Source organism: Syngnathoides biaculeatus, chromosome 4 (assembly GCF_019802595.1).
Source record: "Syngnathoides biaculeatus isolate LvHL_M chromosome 4, ASM1980259v1, whole genome shotgun sequence".
In the NCBI taxonomy this organism is placed as follows: domain Eukaryota; kingdom Metazoa; phylum Chordata; class Actinopteri; order Syngnathiformes; family Syngnathidae; genus Syngnathoides; species Syngnathoides biaculeatus.
The window spans coordinates 23,297,256-23,323,953 of record NC_084643.1 but is presented as its reverse complement, the minus strand read 5'-3'; the positions used below and the strand labels follow the sequence as shown (position 1 = coordinate 23,323,953).

Genomic DNA, 26,698 nt, shown 5'->3' with positions numbered 1-26,698 from the left:
AAGCTGAAACACACTTACGGTTTTGACAGCCAACATCGCAACAAAAAAAAGCTAAACCTAACATATTCCAATTAAATTCGATGTTATTATATTTCACAATGTACGATTGTAAGGATGTCAAAGGATGTCAACTTTCACGTGAAATAGTACCCAAAGCAATGTTTTGCCCTGACCAAGAGTTGGCCACGTGAAAGGGGCCTGTGCGCAGTCCAGTTTTTATTCTGTCATTCTTATGAACTATTAGCTCATATGTGCACATTACCAACACACCCGTTAAACTAAAGGGACACTGTCTAACTTTTTCAGTTGTTTACTGGGCAAGATCATTGTTTGTATTTGGTTAATCATTTACTTATTATGGCCTCCGCGTTTAATTCCTTACATTCTCATAAGAAAAGAATTTCGGATTTATTCATACGCCATGACAGTCATCCATCTTGAAGCTGAAGTTGCCAGCTTTCTCCTTGACAAACATCAACACCGCCTAAATTAGCTTAAATCTAAGTTTTTTTGCATTTGGTTTTGTGAAACGGTGTTGTTCTTTGATATACGATGGCTACCGTTGTTGCAATATGTGTTGGAAAAGCTGAACTTCCAGAGTGCACTACAGTATTCTTTTGGCTGCAATCCACTATTTCAACGCTAGATAGAAGTAACTAGTACACAGTATGCCTTTTTCTCTTGTCATTTGTAGACTTGAGAATTTCATCACGACTCGCTTGTCGAGTAAAAACATCAGAAACAAAAGAAGAACCGCTAAGGGTTGGAGTCTGCTCTTGCCTGTCTCCATGTCTGCATGCCAATGCCAGTTCAAGTTACACATTCTTGAGGGGGCACAGCCAAGTACAGGTCACAAATAAAAAGTCAGCCACAGTAATATTAACACATAAGAGAAAATTAGAATCTTCAATTAACCTACCACACATGTCAGCATGTTGGAGGAAATCAGGCTACCTGAAATCCCGGCCCCACCAGTGTGGAATTTGCATGTTCTCCCCGTGCCTGCGTAGGTTTTCTCCGGGTACCCCGGTTTCTTCCCACATCCCAAAAACATGCAACATTAATTGGACACTCTAAATTGCCCCTAGGTGTGATTGTGAGTGCGGCTGTTTCTGTCTATGTGTAAAAATTGGGCCAAACAAATATGTGCGTTCATCTGAGATGACACGCTGTGGCGACCCCGAAACGGATAAGCCGAAAGAAAGAAACCCCGGTTTCTTCCAACATACTAAAAACTCGCATTAATTGGAGACTCTACTTTGCTCTTAGGTGTGATTGTGAGTACGACTGTTGTCTGTCTCCATATGCCGTGCGATTGACTGGCAACCTGTGCCTGTGTGGGTTTTCTCTGGGCACTCTGGTTTCGTCTCACATCCCAAAAACATGCATTAATTAGAGAGTCTAAATCAGAGGTCACCAACCTTTCTGATGCTAAAGGCTACTTCGTGAGCACCAATCATATGAAGGCCTACATGACCTGTTTGCGGCAAACTTCCAAAATAACAAAACTCCATATAGTTTGCAAATATATAAATACTGAATATCATATGGCATTATTTCAAAATTTTCATTAATGTAAGCAAGTCATTCTAAATTTAAAACAATTAATAATTTTAATAATTTGTAACCTGTGCTATTTTTAGAACATGCCTCACAGGCGTCTGAAGTGGTGTTTGTGGGCAACCATGCATGTGTTGGTGACCCCTGGTCTAAATTGTCCCTAAGTATGATTGTAAGTCAGAATGGTTGTTTGTTTCCATGTGCCCTGGGATTGACTGGCATCCAGTTCAGGGTGTCTCCTGCCTGTTGATAGCTGGGATAGGCTCCAGCACTCCCATGACCTTAGTGAAGATAAGCGGTCATTCGATAAGAGGTCATTCATGAAAATCCGTTTCTCCTATACGTGTTTTTTTCCTTGAACACAATTCCTGTCTTTTTGTACATATCTTTTGTTGTGTCGTTTTTCTAGAGAGAACAAAAAAAAGTGTGCACAGTACTGTATGTACAAATCGCGGAAATTAGACCCCCAAACAATAACAATGTACAAATAAATGCAATACATATATAAACAGCACTTGAACAATCATGAGGAAAAAGGCGGACTACACCCTGAACTGGACGCCAATCAGTTGCAGGGCACATAGACATACAAAGACAAGGACAAGCACTTGCATTCACATTCACACTGTCACTGAGCGGGAACTAAACCCATGCCGCCTGGACCGAAGTCAGACTAATACGCCACCACACCTGGAATGAATGAATCCCTCAGAGAGGCGCTTTTGCTTCAGGAAGAAACAGTGTAGGGGCTCAAGATAGCTTTGATGTGTGCACATGCCTGCTTTTGAACAATATCTTCATTCTAGACTCTAGAATGATCCCCTTTCTGTTTGTCAGAGAGAAATTCATATAAAGCATTTGCTGTCTTCACTTAATTCACATCTGTTTTTCCACAGAATGAATTACCTCTCGACTTGTACTCCATGATGTCCTTTATTTGAACATGATCCTTTCAATTAATTATTAAATTCCACAGCCTCAGGAGCATGTACATAGTTTTATTGTTGTTCTTGTTCTCACGGACTCTCATATACATACTGGTAACATTTTGAACACAACGGTACTGTATCGCCATACTACAGTTCAGAGTTATGATTTATTTTTTCTTTTCTTTGGGCTCGTCTGTTCATTAGTCACCAGTCATCGCACCCCAAGTCCCACCAGAGCCGGAAACTCCCAACCCCTTCAATCAGTTGACAGACCAGGAGCTAGAGAATTATCGCATGGAAGTGCAGAAGAAACAAGACACTAAAACCAATGGTAGGTTTCATTCAGCCAGTCTTGATCAAAATATGCTGTTTAATTTTAATGTCAAACTTTGTTCTCAGATAAGCTAATACTAAAGCTGTCATTTAGAGTTGAACTTCCTCATGATACTGCTTATAACTAAGAAAGTATGTTTGCAAACATTGCAATATTTGTGCGCGCATGTGTGTGTTTGTGTGTTTGTGTGTGTGTGTGTGTGTGTGTGTGTTTGCGCGTGCACACTCGTGTGTGTGTGTGTGGCGGGGTTAAACTTTGTTTGTTTTTGTTCCTGTCCAGACTGATCTAGTCAGAGGCCTGACTCATAGTACTGAGCTGGACAACCATTTACACTCACAAACCAAACATATTGTGCATGCTTTTGGACAAAACCAGAGTGAAAATATCCACTGTCCTGTACTTTTGAACTTCCTGTGGCTGTGAACTGTGAAATGCATTGTCTTTTATCAAACCCATGTTTTGTGTTTATGTGTCTTTGGTGCATGCCATTCATCAACCGTGTTCTTTGTATTTACCGTAGTAATAGATATTCGTCTGTACGCTAGGGATGGGCAATACAGTACCACAATCTTTGGATTTAATACAACACTGATACCTTTTTTTTTTATTTCCTCAGTTATCATTTATTGTTGTCAAAGATGGAAAATATTGTCTTATTTTGTCATCTTTTACGACTACGAGCCAGATGTTTTTAACTTCAATTCATCTTTTTTTTTGGGTGGTAATCATGATGACTTAAATGCTTTCTCGAAATGTTCCACCTTTTGCTTATCCACATTGAGATAGTATTATAAGGATTTTATAATCAAGCGTTCAGACATAGTAATTGAAAAAGTGGGGGAAATGATTTATCCATCCATTTTCTATACTGCTTATTTTCTTTGATATACAAGCGGGTCCAAGGAGGGTGGAACAGTTGGCACAAGGTGTCTGGTGTTCTATGCGACAGAAGGGTCTCCGCTAGGATGAAAGGCAAAGTTTATAAAACAGTGGTGAGGCCGGCCATGATGTACGGATTAGAGACGGTGGCGCTGAAGAAACAACAGGAAGCAGAACTTGAGGTAGCAGAAATGAAGATGTTGAGGTTTTCGTTTGGTGTGAACAGGTTGGATAGGATTAGAAATTAGCTCATTAGAGGGACAGCCAAAGTTGGATGTTTTGGAGAGAAGGTTCGAGAGAGCAGACTTCGATGGTTTGGACATGTCCAGAGGGGAGAGAGTGAGTATATTGGTAGAAGGGTGCTGAGGATGGAGCTTCCAGGCAAAAGAGCGAGAGGAAGACCAAAGAAAAGGTTGATGGATGTTGTGAGGGAGGACATGAGGACAGTGGGTGTTTGAGAGGAAGTTGCACAAGATAGGCTTGGATGGAAAAAGATGACACGCTGTGGTGACACCTAACAGGACAAGCCGAAAGGAAAAGAGGAAGAAGAAGAAGACTGGGCGAGAGGCAGGGTACACCGTGAACTGGTCACCTGCTGATCGCAGGGCACATGAACAAACAAACATTTGCACCCACGTTCTCACCTTCGGGAAATTTTGTTTTCAGTTAACCTAGCATGCAGGTTTTGGGGATGTGGGAGGAAACCGTAGCACCCAGAGAAAATCTACATAGGCACAGAGAGAATATACAAATGCCACACGTGCTAGACTGGATTTGAACCCGAGTCCTCAGAACTGTGTGGCAGATGTGCTAATCAGTTGAACACTGTTCAACCTGAGAGTGATCCGTGCACCCCGATTCATATTTGCTACAGGAAATCTATTCTAAATATGTGCAAATATTACCGTATCGATACCACAATATTTATAGCCTCATCTCTACTTGACACAACCATCTTGGAAATCCGCCACTGCCTACTTTATTTTCCTTTTCAGCTTAAGTTTATGGGCAGCTGTGCAATTATTTCAGTCTGTTAGTGTGTAATTCTGTGCTTTGTCTAAGTAGAGGAGGAGGTGGCAAATGACACGTCTCCTGCTACCTCCCCCACAAAGGGCCCTGTACCCAACCACCCCACCCTCTCAGGTGAGGCTTTGGAGGTTCACTCACCGCTTTTCCTGCATGCCATGCACAGTGGCTCCATGACCCGGCTTCCTGCTGCAATCTTTCATGAACAAGTCTGATCAAGTCTGCTTTTACCCTCTCATGCTTAAAATGGTCACTGATGGCCATGTTACTCCTCATAGTAGTCACCAACCACCTCTGGATAGTACAAGGCTATCTAAAAATGTAAATAAGCATGTGAAGTTCACGTTGAATTGACTAAAGATTAATACATGCAATAAACAAGCCAATTCACATGATTCTAAATTCAACACCATACACTGTTGTGGTAAAATTAATGAATAATTGATTTTCAAATATTGGTGACCTTGTGAAGTGATAGTGGCCACAGGCATAACATTTTCTACATTACTCCCCAATTATATGTAATACTAATAAGGTCTTGTATAAAGGGGGCAGCTACAGCTTGGACCCAAAAAGTTGACAACTCCCGTGCAGACTAGATAGATACAACCATACAATACAGACCAGATCCAAATTAAGCACATTTCAATGAAAATATACCATATAGTGGTTCCTTGAGGTAACAGTTTAATTTGCTCTACAACCACGTTTGTAACTCAAAACACAGTCTCAAATCATCTTTACCCACAAACAAAAGTACTGTATTTGTAATGGAGAAAAAAGCTATCTATAATAATGTGTGTTATGAAAAGTGTCAGTGATTAATTTAATAGAATGTAAGCGATGCAACAGTTTTTGCTTCATTTCAATGGAAATTGTGCTGCTGCTTTTTGTGTATGCCCCTTGGCCACCTGAAGGAAGCATAATACAGTCATAAAGACGCTCACAAAGAAGATGACAATGGACTCAGTAAACTAGAGTACTATTGAGTTTTTTTTTTGCAAAGGATAAAGAATATATGCCTGTGAGTATTTAATGTCTGTTTGCACGTGTTGCTCCACCGTTTGTTCAAGTAGTCATAGCTTAAAGTTCCTGTAACATAACCATAAATGTCTTCTAAATTCAACACACTACACACACACACACACACACACACAATCTTGCATAATCTTGCATAATCTTGCATAATGTGTTGCGCAACAAAATATACAACACAATTTAAATAACCACTCAGTTGTTCTGTAAACTGTGGGCTCGAGGGAACATGCATTTTCAGAGTGTAGGCATAGTTCGCTTGCTTACTACACATTGTAGCGGTAGAAATTATGTGCGGTAGCGGCGGATGGCAGACTCATGCCGCTCTCCCAACTACATGACTGTGGTTGGATCAAGTTCTATCGTGTGGGAAGCGCTAGTCATTCTGGAAGCCCAAGTGTGTACCTGGGCTCCCTTTTAGAAAAATTTGTAAAACTGAGATGGTATAAAAAAACAGTTACATGATGTGATTCATACAATTGATACCATTCCTTAGTTTCACTCTCTTAGTGCATTTGGATTAGAAGGGTGCTGCACCGCGCTGATCTCTTTCTTTCTCACTCAGCTCCAAACACGTGACTCAAAGCATTTCCGATTCTACGGTGTTTGTATCAAAATAAGATTATGCATTTACATATAAAAGTCTGTTTGTACAAATGAATTCAAACTTCTGTGCTTAGGAGAACAATGCCCACAGGTCATATTGGACCCACTGATAGGCCAGTTCTGGCCCATAGGCCATAGGTTTGCTAGCCCTGTTTTAAAGAGTCATAACGGTGTGACACCGATGGTATTTTTAACCTGTCGATGATGTTTTGCAACATTTGTTAGCCTTAACCTAAACAGACTTCATTAAGGCAAAACTGTTTTAAATACACATGTAATTCTATTTGTTTTATTTAGTTTGACAATAATCTTCATCTGGGTGTGGGATTAAACAGCTGGGCACCTCTTTTTGAAGACTTTATCTGTCAAACTGGTGCTTGTTGGGATGTGAGTTGAGTTCAGGTCGCTGCCATCATACAACACTCAAATTTTTGCTCCCGATTGAAAGACAAATATCGACCAAACAACAGCTAGCATCTCAAAACTCCCAAGTCGAGTCGCTCTTATCTCAAGGCACCACTATAATTTTACCTGGACCCCATACCTGCAACAGGTATTTCCTGTGAACGTTTTTCATTGCAAGTATTTTCCATCCGAGATCGCAGTGACAGTTGATCCACTTATTTTTCAGTCCAAGGGGAGTAACACTGGGTGTCACGTTTTAGCTGCCGTCTCCTTTCCTCTCAGAGGACATTTTGGCTAGCCATAAACATCAAAACAATGATTTACCAGTTGGCCTGTATCTTGAGTCAAAATATTTTGCTACCTATAGGTTATCAGTGTTGATACAGATCCATCTCTCCCTGTACCCACTGTATCTCCTGTACCTGTGCCCCTCTGTGTCTGTCTGTCCTTTTCTGTCTTACTCCACAAATGATTCATAGGGCACACCTCTGGTGCTTTGGTCTTGTCACACTAGTAAGTACAGAAACCGCACACATCTCACATAGAGCGCATGCTCATCTGCACTGATAAGATGTACTGTATGGCATTTGTCTCTACCCCTCAACAACACTCAAGACGTTGTGTCTGACTGTTAAAATGTTGGCTTTTTTTTTTTTTTTTCATTTTATGGCAATCCTTGGAGCAGAAGACACAAAAACGGACTCCCCGGTCATACAGAATGGAGGCGAAGAGGAGAAGGAGGCTGAAGAACTCGAGAAAGGGATGAAGGCTCTTTCAACCAATGACACCTCGGCCCCAGATCCTTTGCCTGCCAAACCGCACGGCGGCACGCCTGAGGTTTCGCCATCCAAGTCCCCGTCCAGGAAGAAGAAGAAGTTCAAGCCGCCATCGTTTCTGAAAAAAAGCAAGAAGCAAAAGGAAAAAGCAGAAACTTGAGTTCATAAATGCAAAACCTTGATGAAATATTGCTGTGAAATGTTTCTTAATGTACAATGCAGTAACAGATGTGTGGCGTTCACTGCAGGTATATTCAAACACTGTCAGTAAAAGCCATTTACACACTTTGTATTGACAGATTTTATTGACTTGTCAGACGTTTACTTTTTGGTTCAAAAAAAGAACACTGGGTCAGCTCCAACCTACTACTATGACTCATCACACAAAACCTTTGTATTTCTCATGTATTTTTGTCACCTACATTTGTTCAAACCTAGTTTACTGTAGAAGAAACATAGACTATGATTCTCGTTTTCCATACTGCATATATCACGTGTATTCACTACTTAGAATCGGTCCCTTGGTATTACTAGAAAAGCACTTGGTTGATCATAGTACAGTATCTTCTGGTTTAATTATAAACATCACATCAATAGTGCAGATGTACATGTGAGCATGTGTGCATTACATGTACAAATGTATACTGATCGCTACTGATTATGCTCTGAAAGCTGTTTATTGTTAATCTCCTATAGATGTTCTTATAGCAGGAATACAGCAAAGACGTTGAAAACCTGGCAAGACTGATTCTGTCTTGCAAAAAACAAAGTTGGCTCTCAAATATGCTTGTGATTGCAGCTTGAAGACTCAGAATCCTCTGAATAGACCGATGGCACTAAAACATTCCACTTTCCTCGTATGTCTGTGTATGTTTATGCAAAATACCTCTAAACTGTCAAATATGCTTTGCTTAAGTTACCTGGTGCAAACGAAATGCTGATGCTATATTTGCCCATGATTTTGTTTTATATTTAGAATGAATACGTGAATGTTGCAAGTTTCCCATATAACTGTCATTAAAGTTTTATTTCAAAGCAACTGAAACAAGTTGTGAACAGTTTCTCCTGGATGACTGACCCTCATAATAAATCAGCTATGAGCACCTGCACGATTCGTACTTTCACATCCGACTCGATTGGGGGCGCTGTAGAAAAAAGACAGAAACGGAATTGTCGTCATAGCACCGGAAATTGTAGCTCCACCTCACTCAGTTATGGTGGTCATCGGTTGAAAGACTCGTCGAAAATTTCAAGTAAATCTCCTTCCTGCTTTACTTTATACGCGTTTTTCTTCAACTCTCACCAAATAGTTGACTGCTTAAAATGGGAAGGAGCAGGAGTCGATCTCCTCCAAGGCGTGGTAAGCAAGTACACTACATGATATTTGTTTGTTTGTATTGGTCGATTAAAAACAGTTTTAGAAAACCTCCGAATGTAACACCATGTTTACTGTCTACTTTTCTACATTATCTGTTTAATTAATTCCGTCCTCGAATTTATTGTATTTTTGTCTACCACGAACACGCTTTGTCGACTTTTCAGGTATCTTTCCTGACGACCTTCTACAGTTTGTCAAAATGCTCTCACGTTTTACAACCTCCGCAATCTATGACGACAAAAAATGTAAATAGAGAAAAGTGAAGTCTACCTTGATACCGATGTTGCTTGGTAAAGAACTTCAGTTCCCATAAATAGGTACTATAACGTGTTCAAAATACCTGCCTATATATTGGTAGTTGATATTGGATCAGGATAAAACCAGCTCTTGTTTGTGAGAATCAACTCGGGATAAAGGTAATATGCCACCATTTATGTTGCAAATCCGCTCAAATTGACATCTCCAGAATGTATATCAATCATTAGAAATGTATGACTGAAACCTTGAGTTCTAAGTATAAAAAAGCCCAAATCGTTAATTATTATATGGTATGGTAGTGCAACTGTTTGGAGTGTTGGCCTCAAAGTCCCGAGGACCGGGGTTCAAATCCCAGCCCTGCCTGCGTAGAGTTTGCATGTTCTTCCCGTGCCTGTGTGGGTTTTCTCTGGGCACTCTGGTTTCGTCCCACATCCCAAAAACATGCAACATTAGAGAGTCTAAATCAGAGGTCACCAACCTTTCTGATGCTAAAGGCTACTTCGTGAGCACCAATCGTATGAAGGCCTACATGAGATGTTTGCGGCAAACTTCCAAAATAATGAAACTCCATATACATTACAAATATATACTTAATATTATATGGCATTATTTCAAAATTTTCATTCATGGAAGCAAGTCAGATTCTAAATATAAAACAAGTAATAATTTTAATAATTTGTAACCTGTGCTATTTTTAGAACATTTCTCGGAGCCGCCTTAAGTGGTGTTTGCGGGTAAGCATGCATGTGTTGGGGACGCCTGGTCTAAATTGCCCTAAGTGTGATTGTGAGTCAGTATGGTTGTTTGTTTCTATGTGCCCTGGGATTGACTGGCACATAGAAACAATCAACATTCAGGGTGTACTCTGCCTCCTGTCCGATGATAGCTGGCATAGGCTCCAGCACTCCCACGACCCTTGTGAGGATTAGCGGCTCAGAAAATGGATGGTTGAATGTTTCTTATTAAATGATCATGCTGGTATTTATAAATGCAACATGGCTGCCATTCACAAGTTGACAATTTGGAGGAATGTAAAAAAAAAATACTTGAGTATGCATCATATAACGAGAACTCTTTCATACAAGTACTTTAGTACGTAAGGTAACATACAGTGTCCCCTTGCCCATTCGCGGTTCATCGTTCGCAGGCCCGCCTATTCGCAGATTTTGGTTTCCATTTTTTTTTTTTATTTCCCATATTTTCACGATCGTAAAGGTCTTGAACCCTCTTCTAAATAGACAAGGTGCCACAATAGACATGATGCCTTACAACGTGCTGCACCTTATGTGCACAGTTAGTTCCAAGATTTGCAAATATTATTGTGACTTCTCCAATAAAGTACACTTAAAGGTCAAGTGTCATCCCTATAAACATTCTAAAATAGATATTGAAATGAAAAATACATGTAACATTATTCACTTCAATGTCTACTAAAAAAAATAAATATGAGAGGAGAGCGCGTCTTCCATGCACAAAGTTGCGGAAGTCTCATTCGACATCCAAGTGGTCGCCATATTGGTTGCATTTACTGTCTGTGACGTCACTCCGGGCATTCGCCATTGAAAACACGCTGTGGCCCCTACTGTGGGACACGCCTCTTCAGACACAAAAGCTCTTTTCGAAGAAGAGAACATCTCACAATCGAGTGAAGTCTCTCGGGGGAATATTACCTGATTGTTTCGAGCCATATTTACACTACGTGCGGATCAGTTCTAACTAACAATAGACGGCCTGACAGTATGTAGCATACTCAGCCGCGATCGATCACAACGCCGCGGCCCGGGTATGACGAGCTGATCACGGCTTTGGTCGGGGTGGCACCGAGGTGGCTCATTACGGCGGCAAGCCGCCGTTGTCGTCGCTCATGGCTGAGTGCGTCATTGTCAATGGCATTGTTTATCGCCGCCGCCATCGGCAGTGTTGTTCATCGCGGACGGTGGCCAAGAACAATGCCGCGGACATATCAACCAATACTTCTATTTCTTCATCAAATGAGGACAAATCTGAGAAATCAACGCTGGGCATAATGGTGTCCCATGTAATCAAGCGTTTGGAACGGGCCATAACGCGTTCCATACGCCCACGTAGGTCATGTGAGTCGCAAAAATGGCAGCACTCCTGAAAATTCGTAATTGTCGATAAAAATCTTCTCAAAACACTATTAAACAGGGTTCGCACTCGTCCCTAAAAGTCCCTAAAAACCCCTAAATTTTCGAAGGTGCATTTAGGGGCTCCTAAAAGTCCTTAAAATCCGCGAAAACCGGTCAAGCCCCTAAAAAGGCCTTAAATTATAAAAAATCAAAGGGAGGACCTCTACCGCCAAAATTCTCCCGAAAAAAAAAAAAAATTCTTTTATTTAAAAAAAAAATAGCGATCTGTCTGGCGTCTAAAACAGCCGGACATTGTCAACGGAAGTCACCGTGTTGACAACGAGTCGCCATCTTGTCGATATTCCATTGTTTGTTTCCGCGAGTCGGCATTTCACTTCGTCTTCGTTACGTCTTTCATCGATCCAACTTGTATCATGGGGAAGTGCATTTTTCAAGATGCTTGGGTTGAAAGTAAGGAGTTTGGAAGCTGGGTTCGTTGAGATGCAAAAGATCGGCACATGTTTTACTGCAATCTGTGCAAGCAGAGCTACCAGCTAGGAAAGATGGGCGTCAAAGCGCTGGAGTCGCACCGGGAAAAAAAGGAGACACGCTGATTTGACGAAGACTCTCTCATCTTCCGTTGGTATGAATCTTTTTCTAAAATATAAAGATAGTGAAGCATCAACTTCAGGCAGTGGTACTAGCAGTGCATGCGCACCTACAGTTGTCCAGCCATCGACTTCAACCAGCCAGAAGTCAGGCTCTATGAACGTAGTTCAATACACGAAGGCGGACTCGTTAAAGGCAGAGATCGTGTGGACTTAAAAAGTGATCTGCAGCCATTACAGTTACAAATCTTGTGAAAATAATTCGAAAGTGTTTGCAGTCATGTTCCCAGACAGTGACATTGCTAAAAACTACCACTGTGGGGAAAGGAAGACTTCGTACCTGGCTACATTTGGCATCGCTGCCCACTTTTCATCTCTACTGCCTCAAAGTCAAAAAAGCCAGAATGGAGACTGACATATCTACGCTTATTGAGAAGGCTGATAGGGTGTGTGAGCAGGCAGAAGAAAAGAGGAATCTGAGGTTTATCACCGAGGCCAATGCACTCAGAGGCAGAGCAAAGGACAAGAGAGCCACTTTGGCACCTCTGCAGCAACAAATAGAGGAGGCACTGGGTAGGCTCAAGGAGCTAGAGTAGGGGTGCTGAGACAGACATCAGTTGAAGACATTTCTGTATATAGTTGCAATTGTAGTTAGAATCAGTTTTTCTGTATACTGTTATGTGAAGACGTTGACAATGGTCATATCAATGCGAACTACCACAAGGGGCGACAGGTGATCACTGTCACAGGTACTGAGGTACTGGAACCTTTGATGAACCAAGAACAGCCGATGGCATCATTGGGTGAGTCTTTTTTCCTTACTCTTGATTTCCCACGATGGCCCTAAATTTTTCGTGTTGGCCCTAAATTTTTTCCGTGTCAGCCCCTAAGAATGCCCTAAAAAGCCCTTAAATTTTTTGGGTCCGACTCAGTATGAACCCTGTTAAATGAGAGTGGATTTAACATCACATTGTCAAGATAAAGTACATATTACATGACCTATTGGATACATTGTTAATTCAAACCACTGAGTTTCTCCTTTAAATGCCACAATAACTGGGGAGAGAATTTCTTGGAAAATTTTACATTATTTTCTTCAAGGTCATAGGTTTACATACACAAAAACTACTCTGTTTAAAGAAAAGCCAAGACGATAAGCCAAAGATGATGGTGACTAAAGTGGAGCAAGCCAAAATGACCAATGTTACATCTGGAGGAAAAAGGGGGAAGCTTGTAGACTTGAGAACACCATCCCAAGTGTGGAGTATGGAGGTGGTAGCTTCATGTAGTGGGGTTCTTTAACTGCAGTAGGAACTGGAGTTCTGCATAAAATAGATGACATTATGAAGAAAGAATATTATATGGTGATATTAAGGCAACATCTCAAAACATCAGCAAGAGAGCTACAACTTAGGTGCAAATGTTTCTTCCAAATGGACAATGACCCTCAGGAAAATACCAAATTGGTTAAATAGTGGCTCAATGATGACAAAGATATTGTCTTGGAGTGGCCATCACAAAGCCCTGATCTGAATCCCATCTAAGAGTTATGGGTAGATCTGAAAAGGCGTCTCCGAGCAAGGCAATTGACAAACCTGACTTAGTTACACCAGTTCTATCAGGAGGAATGGGCCAGGATTCCAGCAGAGTACTGTCAGAGGCTAGCGGTAGGTTACCAAAATTGCTTGACTCAAGTCGTGCAGTTCAAAGAAAATGTTACTAAGGAAATGTATGTCAATTTTTGACCTCGTTTAAAATAATATAAAATTCCCGAAGAAATTCTCTCACTCATTATTGTGGCATTAAACAAAAATAAATAATTTTGTTTAGTCTGATTTGACTTCAGACTGAGACAAAAAATTTAAATGTTTTTGCACAGTGTATTTAAACTTCTGGCTTCAAGTGTAACTGCTAAAAAAAAGTGTTCATTTAGTGTTCCTCTGTGTATGACAGTGAGGCATAGTGACAGAGAACAAATATCTGCTCCTCTCTTAGATTGTAGGAAGTACAATCACTAAGTACTGTGGATCTACTTTTTGTGACATTTTTGTTTGTTGGTGGCCTGTCAGATTTTCCAGTTAAGATATGTGCCTTTGGACCTTTCCGGTCTGGTCGGACCATGTATTCAAATCATTCAGGTCAAACCAACATTAATGGTTGCTAATTGTAATTAATTTATTTCACAGATACAATGTTTAGATCATGAGTCGACGTAACGCTGCCGTGTTTACTGCAACCATGTTTACTAGGACTAGTTGCCAGTATACATAACGCTTTGTTGGCTGCTTGCGAGGCGTATCGTATTAAAAGTACGTGTACCCCAAGCAGTCTTTAAAGGAACAAAATCTCCCAAGCAATGGTGATCACTACCAAGCGTATTTCCCAATTTTGTTCTTATAATCCATGTTGTGATGTTGTCGTCATGGTAATGTGTATATTCAGTTAAGTAGACAAGATAAAGCCCAGTGATCGTAAAAGATGGCACAAACATAGTGGTATCAGAATACAATATTTTATTGCAGTAGTTTCATATAGAGCACTTGTGAAAGACCAAATTTGAGTTGTTGTCTGATCCAGTATAATGGACATATTAATGGTATTACATCAAAAGACAAGTGTCAAGGCTAAAAAAAAAAAAACAAAAAAACTTTTGCATTCAAATATGTTGTACACATTAGCGACACCAAGTAAATCTAAATCTTTTAAGGAGTGTCATTGATCAGATCAGCCAAATATTAGATTAAAGCCAATTAGCCACTTATCATAAAATGCTAATTACTGCCCAATACTGATCAAACTGATCAAATCAGTGTAAAGTCTACTATTATAAGATGTAAAAAAAAGAGATAAGCGACATGGAATGTGAGGCAGGCAGTGAAGAACTTCAAAGAGACCTGAAATTAGCAGGTAGTGTTGTCACATGGAAAACAGTGAGGTGTGTGTGTGTGGTGTGTGTGTGTGTGTGTGTGTGTGTGGTTGTGTGCGTGTGTGTGTGGTTGTGTGTGGTTGTGGTTGTGGTTTGACGAGAGCAAAGATTTAACTCCAGAAGGCCATATAATGCACACAACATTTGGAGGAGAAATCGCACTGCACATCCTGAAAACACCATACCTACAGTGAAGATCAAAGGTTGAAACATGGTCGTATGAGGCTGCTTTCCATCAAATGGTATTGGTAAACTTTACATTATTAAAGGAAGAATGAATGGGCAAATGTACCGATTCTTGACAAATATCTGCAGCCATCTTTGAGGATGATGAAAATGAAAGGACGGTGACATTTCATTAGGATAATGATCTAAAACATACTTCCAAGAAAACTCTCAATTGGTGTCAAAGAAACAAAATGAAGCTGCTGGAATGGCCCAAGTAATCGTCTGAGTTTAATCCAGTTGAAAATATATTGAAACTGAAACTCAAGGTTCATTAAAAAAAAAAAAAAAAAAGCCCACAGAACTTTCAAGATGTGAAGACTGCCTGTGTGGAAGAATGGGCCAAATTACTTCAGACCAGTGCATGCAACTTGTTTCTCCATACAGTGGCATCATTACAAGCAAAGGCTTTTGTACAAAATATTAAATAAAGATCTATTTTACAAAGTATTTAATGATTACCAGTTGGCATGTTTCAATACTTTTTCCTCTTGTCATTTCACATTATTACACAATCTCTGCGCTCATTTGTTCTACTTTCTTTGTATGTGTGGATCATTTGTTTGGTTTTCAACTCAAGCGAGGGAAGTTAGCCAAAATAGTCTTTCGCATCCAAAGTAGTCTTTCGCATCCGGTGGGTACATAGTATAAGACAGTCAACACATAATGCCCCAATCAGACTACAAGACAAATTTGCTTTCATAATTGCACTGTCAGACTACTGCAATTAAGTCATGTACTACGATACCACTGCATCCCTTTTTTTTTTTTTTTTTTTACGATCATTGGGCTTAATCTTGTCAAGGCAAATGCGACTGGATACACTCGTTACTGTGACGACGACGACAAGTGGATTGCACTGACGATAGAGCTCGTGCACGTGACGTCACCATTTTCACGGCGCCATATTGCCGGTCAAAAAGCTGCTTGACAGTGTGGGGGACATTGAACCGGAGCAGAGTATTCACAATGCCCGAGACTGGTTGTGCTGTTGGTTATTACAACAGACGAGGCAGATTTTCAAAGAGATCATTCTACGGAATACCAGCTGAAAAGATGAGAAAAGATGATGGATTTCGGCAATCAAACGTGATGGATGGTGCCCAACCAAATACACACGAGACTGTAGCGATCACTTGACTTCAGGTAGGAATTATTATTCTCAATCTCAAATTCCCAAGATGTATTTATAATGCCATGTTGGGTCATTTGAGAACAATGCGTATTTAAAAAAAAAAAAAAAAAACGACGGAGTCGTCTCCAACGTACACAAAGCGTGTGGCAGGCACATTTTAATCTTTGGTACACCTTTCCTTTTTTCTAATATGCATTGTTTTCAAATAAGTCCAACGCGTACTTCAAAAACAATAAATAAATAAACATGTTTGTTTGTCTCAATCTGCCCTGCAATTGGCCTCCTGCCTGTTGGATTGATTATATTTAAACAAAACATTCCTGTAAAGAAATTGGCTGCTGTTCGGTCATCCATCCATCCATTTTCTTAACCGCTAATCCTCACAAGGGTTGTGGGACGTGCTGGAGTCTATCCTCGGAGTCAAAGGGCAGGAGGCAGGGTACACCCTGAATTGGTTGCCAGCCAATCACAGGGCACATCGAGGCAAACAGCCCCACTCACAATCACACCTCGGGGCAATTTAGAGTGTCCAATTAATGTTGCATGTTTTTGGGATGTAAGAGGAAACCATGAAGTCAGAAAACCCGTGCAGACACGGGGAGAACATGCGGACGCCACACAGGCGGGTCCGGGATTGAACCTGGGACCCGTTGAGTCATTAAAAAAAAAAAAAAAAAAAATCACCAATTTTTTCAGGGTAAGCACAATGTACATACATGCAGTTATACATACGCTTCTCATAATAGAGTGGATGTGGAGGCTTCACCTTTTTTTCATAACCTCTAGGTGGCGGTGGCATATTGGAATGAAAGTGTACAGCTTTTTCAAAACCTCTAGATGGCAGCTTACGTTGATGTTATGCGAATGCCCACCCACCCCCCATTTTTCCCTATACCCATGTATAATGCACACTATTGACGTTTTACAATTTTGGGGGATAAAAGGGGATTATACATGAAAGTAACAGTATGTTGTTGAAATACTATCTCGCACATACTTACTTTGGGTTCCACTCTTGCATTATTATGTGTAGAGAGGAGGCGTTCCCGGTCAACTTCAAGAGAACGTGACAGAAGGAGAAGGGAGAGGGATCGTTCACGAGATCGGGACAGAGAAAGGAGAAGAAGTCGTTCCCGATCTCCACACAGGAGACGTTCAAGGTAAGGGACTCTTGTTTTCATGTGATTTGTAATGCATTTTGTGTATAATAGACATACCGGTACAATCAAATCAATCACATTTTGTTGAAATTTTCCATTTTGAACTCAAAATAGGCGATTAACGTGAGTCGTATGGATCAGTTGAGTTTTTCCACTGCCACCTGGATCCATTCCACAAATCCACCATCCACACACAAATGTAAAATTTCTAAATATTACTTTGGCAGACTAATTAATATAATATGCATGTGCATTGGCCTGAAGTTCCATTTATGCTCTCGGGACCTCCTTGGATAAGTCAAAGGAGTGAACAAGACCAGAAAAACATTTCTAGTACTTCTGCTGTAAAGTAACCATACATTTACAATGATTAGTCACTTGCTTCTTCTATATATAAAATATTGTAACTGTTTGTGTCAGAGACTGTGACTTCCTTCTTGAATGCTATTTGCACCAATCCAATTTAAGCGCTAGTGATGTTTAAATCTAGTTCACCAGTCAAATGACACAAAGTCATATAACCTCACATCTTTTATTATGATTCCCGGGCATAGGGGTTAACACTAGATAAGCCAGCCAGCCTTTTTGTGGTACCTACTTGGTGGCCATGTTGGGAAAGTCATCATTACCATGAACTCAATGGCGCGCCACTCTTCTTTACATTTAGACACAAACAACATCTTATCTAGTGTAGTATTTTTCTGGCCAAACGGGCAACACAGTGAAGCAGCTATAGAGCGTTGGCCTCACAGTTCTGAGGACCAGTTTTAGAATCCTACCCCACCTGTGGGGAGTTAGTGACTAAATATACTGAATAGTAACTTCAATTTTTTTAACTACTGCTAAACATCAATTTAAAAAAAACAAATAAAATGTCCTTCCATCCATTTTCTGAGCTGCTTTTCCTCACAAGGGTCGCGGGAGTGCTGGAGCCTATCTCAGAAATCTTTGGGCAGAAGGCCAGCAACACCCTCAATTAGTTGCCAGCCAATTGCAGGGCACATAGAAATGAACAACAGGCACACTCACAATCAAACCTAGAAGGAATCTAGAGTCTCCAAATAATGCATGTTTTTGGGATGTGAAAGGAAATCAGAGTTCTCGGAGAAGCCCCACGCAGGCAAAGAAAGAACACGCAAACTCCACACAGGCGGGGCGAGGATTTGAATACTGGTCCTCAGAACTATGAGGCCAATGATCTAACCAGATGTACCTCTAGGCCGCCCTTATAATTACAAAGCATGAAAAATGCTTGATCTCCTTAGAGTTCTGACTTACTCTGTAAAAGATCTGCAGATATCAGTCAGATTCGCAGATAAGATTCTTCCTGGGTGGAGGAAGGGCCTTTTGCATCGTAGTGGATGGTGGTTTCAAGCGAGGTGGGAGGAAGATCTTGGCGTGTTGTGGGCTGGACTTCAGTATTGATAAAAGCCGATCCTATCCGTCAGACCTAACATGGTATTTAGGCTAGTTCGAGAGTGTGTTTTGCGTTTTGCATTCACTCATCCAATTGTTTGGATGACACTCATGAATCCGTCTGCGCCTTGTATCCTCCATCCTTTTGACCTTGAGCTGTGTCAACAAGTCCACTATCTTTTTTTGGGGGGGGGGTGATTAACGTTCACAGTAAATGTTTGCAGTTAATAACTTAACCCCTTGTCTCTTAAAAGTCTGGCTTGTATTGATGTCTGTACTCCCAATAAATGTAGAAATTGTCAATGAAACTCATGGATAGTGGAGTACACACTTCTCTCAGACACTTATTTCATTGACTGAGCCAAGAGAAAGATTAATCTCCAAATCCTACAAATGGGAGAGGTTCCCTTATTAAAACGTCAGCATCCAAACATTGGCTCCCTTTTCGACTGAGGACTATCACTGACTGGTGCAGAGGTCAATCCTGGAAATGAAAATACATTGTCTTGAAGTGTATGTGGTTGCAAATGGGCAGCAGGGGAATGAAACCACCGATGTCTCAAAATGGTGAGCATTAATGTGCAAACAGACAGCCAGTTTTTATTTAATTACACATTTCACCTTTAGAATAGCTCACTTATTAGATGAAATTGTGATTTTATTATTTTTTTTTGTGTGTGTTAATATAAGTTTAATTCAGTTATTTTATATGGTCCCTCTGTATTATCACCAATCGGTGGGTATGGAACATATCCTTCTTTCAAATGGGGGTCCAGCGTACAAAATTTTCATTCATTCATTTGCAGCGATCCTTACACTAAATAGTTGTGATAACTCGTCTTCCAGCTGTCCATGTTTCCCTCTGCAGGTCTCCTCGGCGCCATCGCTCCTCATCTCTCTCTCCTGTGAGGCAAAAAGACAGACGTGAAGATGAACGTAAAGAGAAGTCATCGAAACCTATTCAAATATCAGGTAGAAAAGATATACTGCACAACCTCCAAAGTTGAGTTTGACTTCCACAAGGAATTTTCCCAGAGGAAATAACATGAAGTCAGTTAATTTTTTTCCAAACTTAAAATGTCATAAAACCTTCATTATCTATAGAATGTTTTGAGTAACATTTTAAGAAGCCAATCGCAACCTAATAAAACAAAAAAGTCAAAGTACCACCCATTTTTAACACAAAGCAGACCAATAGAAAATGTGTTGCAAGTTGAGGCATTATGATTTTAGTTTCATGCTATTTATGTTAGCATCTGACTGGTTGCATGAATTTGTACACCAGACAAAATCATAAACAACACTTTTGTTTTTGCTCCCCTTTTTTTGAGAGTGTTGTGCACCCCCACACCCCATGTTGCCCCTACAATTAAGTAAATGTGCAAAATTCAGAGATAGCCTTTTGTTGTTGCCAGCCCAAGGCATACCTTTGCTTTAATCATGCTTTCTTATCAGCATCTTGATATGCCACACCTGTGAGGTGGGATTGATTATCTTGACAAAGGAGAACTCCTCACTAACTCAGATTTAGACAGATTTGTCAGCAATATTTGAGGGAAATGGCCTTTTGTTTATGTAAAACGTTTTAGTTCTTGGAGTCCAGCTCATGAAAAATTTTCTTTGATTATACAAATGGGTCCAAGGAGGGTGGAACAGTTGGCTGAAGGTGTCTGGTGTTCTATGGGACAGAAGGGTCTCCGCTAGGATGAAGGGCAAAGTTTATAAAACAGTGGTGAGGCCGGCCATGATGTACAGATTAGAGGTGGTGGTACTGAAGAAACGACAGGAAGCAGAACTGGAGGTGACAGAAATGAAGATGTTGAGGTTCTTGCTTGGAGTGAACAGGTTGGATACGATTAGAAACGAGCTCATAAGAGGGACAGCCAAGGTTGGATGTTTTGGAGACAAGGTTACAGAGAGCAGACGTAGCTGGTTTGGACATGTTCAGAGGCGAGAGTATATTGGTAGAAGAGTGCTGAGGATGGAGCTGCCAGGCAAAAGAGCGAGAGGAAGACCAAAGAAAAGGTTGATGGATGTTGTGAGGGAGGACATGAGGACAGTGGGTGTTAAAGAAGAAGATGCACGAGATAGGCTTAAAGTGCCCTCCATAATTGACCCCTCCGTAGAAATTGCGTCATCCGCGTCGCTGACCGATCAGAGGCCAGAAACCTGCATAAACCACGCCCCTTTTTTGGACCCGCAGTTTCCTCAGACAATGTTGTATGGTCCAGTATAGCTTCTGTTAGTGTTTTATCGCGTATTTGGGTTCTTTAACAATAGATATGGTTAAGAGGTATAGTCACGGACTTTATAATAGTGACGACAGGTATCCTGAAAGGCTAGTTGGTGGAGTTCAATTCGTACCCTTTCCAAAACCGAAGACCCAGTACGAAAAATGTCTTCGATGGATCAAACTTTGTGGAAGACCACATGATCAACTGAATCCTTCAACCGGAACAGATATGTTTGCACGAAGGTAAGCCCTATATTTGATTTTCAATACATGTTTCATATAAATGAAGTAGCAGTTCTTCGCTTGCATAACATAGCTAAGTGTGAATGATTGACACACTTGATCTGTGTTGAGCGATATTTTGCGATGATCTGACTGCACAAACGTGTCCCTTTGTTCGCGGCTAATGAGCTAAGCTAAACTGGACTAGCAGTCCTAAAAGCCTTCGACGTGCACCGAGAAACTAAGAATGAAGGAAGGATGTTTGAGGACACTAAAGTAGTGATTGTCGTACTCGGTCGGGACTTACGTAGGTTCGGCACAAATTCAAGAATAATTATTGAGGGGTGCGCGTGACGTTACACAAAGAAAACGAGAGAAACAACTCGTAAATCAAGCCTCGCCTTCTTTTCCTTCATACGGCGGTTCACAAACGGCTATACAGATACATGTACAGATTCTGCACACAAGTGTGATATGTAACACGAAAATAGGAAACTGTCAATGACGAATTCGTCTTTGGGTTATAATATATTATATTATGTGGCTTCTCGGTCTTCCTCTGACTCTGGAAAGATCTCGCGCTAATATCAATGGTTTCTCCGTCGATATGCATGTAAATACCCCTCGCTGAAATACTTGAAGCCCTGCTGTCTGCTTTTCAACGATATTTCACTGTTAGCTAAGAATGCGAGTGAGAAATCAGCCGGTAAAACGGACAGTTTCGCTCTATTCTTTTTTTTGCTGCGCCGCCCTTTTTGCTAATTGTTTGTCTGACGAAGCGCACGTGGCGTGGCGTCACTTCAGGAGCCGTGGTTAAGTGCCCTGTACGGAGGGGTCAATTATTGGCACCCCTGGTTAAGATGTTTTAAAACCCTTAAAATAAATTCAGTGTTTATTGCAGAAGAATACTGTCACACTGAAAATTTTAGGAAAATGTAACCAACTCAAATGAATTGTAAGAAAATTTAAAAAAATCCCTGGCTAAAAAATAATTATTTTTATTAAATCACCTGTTCCACAATTATTGGCAGCCTTAGCAATTCCCAGGAAATAAATATAATTGAAGCATTTCTGTCATTCCTACAGTAGTTTACAACGTTTACCAAAGTATGTTGGGAACATTTAATTAGTAATTCACCACTTCCTGTTTCCCTAGGGTATAAATATGACGTGACACAGAGGCCATTTCTCTTATCCACTCTTAAACATGGTAAAGATAAAGGAACATAGCATACAAGTGAGGCAGATGTGCGTCGACCTTCACAGGTCAGGCAGAGGCTACAAGAAGATTGCCACTCAACTGCAGCTGCCCATATCCACTGTGAGAGGAATAATTAAGAAGTTCAAAACAACTGGTAAAACCAGGACGAGGACCCAAGTTTATTTTGCTACCATGCACAGTGAGGAGGATGATAAGAGAAATCAAAAGATCTCCAAAGCTCACTGTTACAGAATTACAACACATGGTAGCATCTTGGGGTCACAAAGTCTCCAAATCAACCATCAGGCGCTGTCTACACGCCAACAAGCTGTTTGGGAGGCATGCACGGAAGAAACCTTTCCTCACTCACAATCATAAACTCAAACGTCTGGAGTTCGCCAAGCGGAATTTGGGCTTCAACTGGGACCGTGTGCTTTGGTCAGATGAGACCAAGATTGAGCTTTTTGGCAACAAACACTGTAAGTGGGTCTGGCGTGCCACAAAAGATGGGTATGCTGAAAAGCACCTCATACCCACTGTGACGTATGGGGGTGGGTCAGTGATGCTGTGGGGCTGTTTCGCTTCCAAAGGGCCTAGGAACCTTGTTAGGGTGCATGGCATCACGAATGCTTTGAAATACCAGGACATTTTAAATCAAAATCTGTTGCCCTCTGCTCGAAAGCTGAAGATGGGTGACAATGACCCTAAACATATGGCCAAATCTACACAGAAATGCTTCACCAGACACAAAATCAAGCTCCTCCCATGACCAGCTCATTCCCCAGACCTCAACCCCATTGAAAACCTGTGGGGTGAGCTGAAGAGGAGAGTACAGAGGAGAGGACCCAGGCCTCTGGATGATTTAGAGATTCTACAAAGAGGAATGGCTGAAGAGCCCATTTTCTGTCTTTTCCCATCTTGTGAAACATTATAGGAGAAGATTAGGTGCTGTTTTGTTGGCAAAGAGGGGTTGTACAAAGTATTAACAGCAGGGGTCCTAATAATTGTGACACATTATTTGATGTCAAATAATTATTTCCTTATGTGGGATTTTTTTCCCCCACTGAATAAATGCACTTGTATTGAAGGTTGGATTTCTTTCTTTTTTTCCATTAAGGTCTCATATTATTTAGGAAAAAAATAGAAATTAAAAAACCTCGTAACCAGGGGTGCCAATAATTATGGAGGGCACTGTAGACGGAAAAAGATGACACGCTGTGGTGACCTCTCACAGGACAAGCCGAAAAGGAAAGAAGAAGATGAAGTTCTTTGATATACAGGAAGATTACAGACATTTTCCTATGTTGTATTATGTTGGTTTACTTTACATCTGTGCCTTCGTTCAGGTGATTTTGTAGTGGCACAAAAAATAAAAATCAAATAAAATCAAGCACACTTGTGGAGTATTTATTTATTTATTATTATTATTAATTTTTTTTATTTTTTTTAACTTTTTGAGTTAATTGGTACACTCCACATTGTACAGTTTTTCTGTGTTCTCTGCTTTGGAGGTTCCACTGCATTGACTGTCCGTGGTCTCAACTTATCTGCACCTTTGAAATTCCACACACTTGAGCACCATTTCTTTTTTTTTTTTTTTTTTTTATAAAGCTGAGGACATGCAAGGCAAAACTGAAGAAGAAATTGAGATGATGAAACTAATGGGCTTTTCAACATTTGACTCAACTAAGGTGAGTCTGTATGATGTGCAAATACCAGCATGCGCAGGGTAATTTTCATGAAATTTGAATTTATTTTTACTTTTGTCATATTTGTTATTTTTGTTACCACTGTTTTTTTTTTTTTTTTTTCATCAACAGATGTGTAGCAAGGATATTTATAATATGCTGCATTGCGAGAGGGCCCCCTAGCTCAGTGGTTAGAGCATTGGTTTGGTAAACCAGGGGTCGTGAGTTTGTATCTCACTGGGGCTTCTGCTCCTCAAGAGGGGTTGCGTCAGGAAGGGCATCCGGCGTAAAAACTGTACCAAACAAATATGAGCACTCATCTGAGGTGTCACGTTTGGCGACCCAAAATGGGACAAGCTGAAAGAAACTTGTTCTTGTGGGGCATTGTGATACAATTGAGCAATCTTGGGACTTTTTTGAGGTAGGAGCTGCCATTTGGACACATTTTTGCTTTGACTTGCAAGTGCATACTTGAGATAGGAGCTCTTCATGTTTCAATTAACAGTATAATAAGCAGTTTGGCAACGAGTGAATATTTCATCTTTCAAGAGCCTTCAAGCTGTTTATTGCCACTCCCACCTGAAGTTTAGTTAAATGGAGTACGTACAAAGTGCATTACATAGTATATTTAAAACAAGCAAAGGCTATGTAGCTTGCTTTTTTTTTTTTTTTTTACTAGATTCATGCTAATCTGAATGAAAAATCCCATTGACATGCTAACATTAGCATAGTCATGATGTTGTAACCCTTCAGATATTTGAATGCAGATGATAAAACCATCCATCCATTTTCTGAGCTGCTTATCCTCACAAGGTTTGCAGGAGTGCTTAAAGCCTATCAGACCTGTCATCAGGCAGGAGGCTGGTTACACCCTCAACTGTTTTCCAGCCAATCGCAGGGCACATAGAGACAGACAAACGTCGCACTCACAGTCAATGTCACCTCGGGATAATTTAGAGTCTTCAATTAATGTTGTGTATTTTTGGGATGTGGGAGGAAACTGGAGTGCCCACAGGAAACCCATGCAGCCACAGGGAGAACATGCAAACCCCGCACAGGTAGGGCCAGGATTTGAACCCCAGTCCTCAGAATGGTTAGGCCACTGCTCCATAGCTGTGCCACTGTGCCGCCCTGCAACAAAACATGTAGACTGATAATATACCAATACTCACAGAGTCCTCTCAAAAAGTATTGGAATGGCAAGGTCAATTGATACATTTGTTAGAGTAAACTAATCTGATGTGTTTTCATTTGTGGCCCACTTGAATTAATTTCAGGATAGTCTATGAAGGTGCATTAACACGTTTGACATGACTTTGTGAAGTTATTATTTTTATTATTTTTTTTTTTTTTTACACTTGCGGCAAGTGATCTGGGTCTTGTCACTTGTTTTTTTTTTTTTATTTCCATCTGTGTTCTCAACCAGGTCGCCAAAATGTTCCCATACTACTGACCTAATTGATTTTAGAGGGTCCACAATTGCAGTATGCAGTGTTAGCCATGCAAAGACTGAGATAAAAGCTGCGTGTTTTGGTTGAGCCATTTGAATTTGGCAATATTTCCAATTTCAATACTGTTTTGTTCTGGCTCTAACACACTTTTCCTCAGTATTACTTTAGGGACTATTTGAAAGAGATGTTCTGTTCTCAAACAGGGTAAGAAGAGTGAAGGAGCTACCAATGCGTATGCTGTCAATACCACCATGAAGAGAAAATACAGGTATGGCAAGTGTATAAGCTATCCTCGAGAGGAGAAATTAAATGGGAAACAAATCTTACTGTTTCATTGTGCCATGCTGTCACGTGGCTGTAATGTTAGTTATCTGTTGTCGGTCAGATTTCTAGTTCAAAATGTCAAGTTTTAAGTCCCATCACAGCAAGCGCTATTACTGCAATTGCCAATATAGCCAATCACCTCTGCAGGTGTTTCTATGCAGAGAATCTGGCTTCCCTATTGGTACCTGATGATGTCATCTGCAAGTGTTGCGAGGGTAACGGTGATGTAATGGTTTTTCCTTTTTATATTTATTTTCCAGGCAATACATGAACAGAAAGGGTGGATTCAACAGACCATTGGACTTCATCGCGTGAAACGCTATTGCTGCTACACTCCCAAAACATACATTTGTTGTAATTGTTTTAGGGCTATCTCGTTTTATTTTGTGATCTTTGGTCTTGTAGGTTGTTGGACTTTTCCATACATATTTTCGATTATTGGTAGACAGTATCATTTGTCTCTGTTTCGTTTCTACCACATTTTAGTTTTGAAGCATGGTCCATTGCAAACATGAGGTCAATGAAACCTGATGCTGTGTAATTGTACTGAAATAAAAGATCTTTTCAAGTCAGTGCATTGTCTTAATTTGTTGTTACTTGCCTTTTGAAACATTTTATGGTGACTATATTAATGACACTACAAATAAATGCATTGGCAGATCAGTGTCAGAAATGATCACGATTTGATAAATGTGTACAAAAATTACCATTTTGTTTAGTCACAGGTTACCAGAACGTTCGCGTTAAATTAAGATCATTTTGTTTGCGGTCATCACCTAGTTTGAGAGCACTTTTGGCATTACGGTTGAAATGATGGGTAGGAAGACGTCTCT

General features: G+C 40.6%; 2 protein-coding genes across 5 annotated transcripts in view; both read left to right on the top strand.

Moving 5' to 3' along the window:
* The window catches only part of add2 (adducin 2 (beta)), a 33,722-nt gene extending 25,130 nt beyond the window's left edge, over positions 1-8,592 (top strand). For 3 of the 4 annotated variants that reach the window (XM_061817866.1, XM_061817867.1, XM_061817868.1), the window contains 3 exons: positions 2,694-2,820; positions 4,768-4,845; positions 7,460-8,592. In XM_061817866.1, coding sequence (XP_061673850.1) covers positions 2,694-2,820; positions 4,768-4,845; positions 7,460-7,710 — 456 coding nt within the window. In that variant the 3' untranslated portion in view covers positions 7,711-8,592. The remainder of the gene's footprint in view (positions 1-2,693; positions 2,821-4,767; positions 4,846-7,459) is intronic. The other variant, XM_061817869.1, reaches the window with a different exon arrangement.
* A 129-nt stretch (positions 8,593-8,721) lies between these two features.
* Positions 8,722-26,437, top strand: snrnp27 (small nuclear ribonucleoprotein 27 (U4/U6.U5)). Its single transcript, XM_061817025.1, has 6 exons — positions 8,722-8,910; positions 17,204-17,330; positions 19,615-19,718; positions 24,014-24,093; positions 25,745-25,809; positions 26,126-26,437. Exons 1-6 carry the CDS (start codon positions 8,874-8,876, stop codon positions 26,178-26,180), a joined length of 468 nt encoding a protein of 155 aa, XP_061673009.1. The 5' UTR covers positions 8,722-8,873; the 3' UTR covers positions 26,181-26,437.
* The last annotated feature ends 261 nt before the right edge of the window (positions 26,438-26,698 follow it).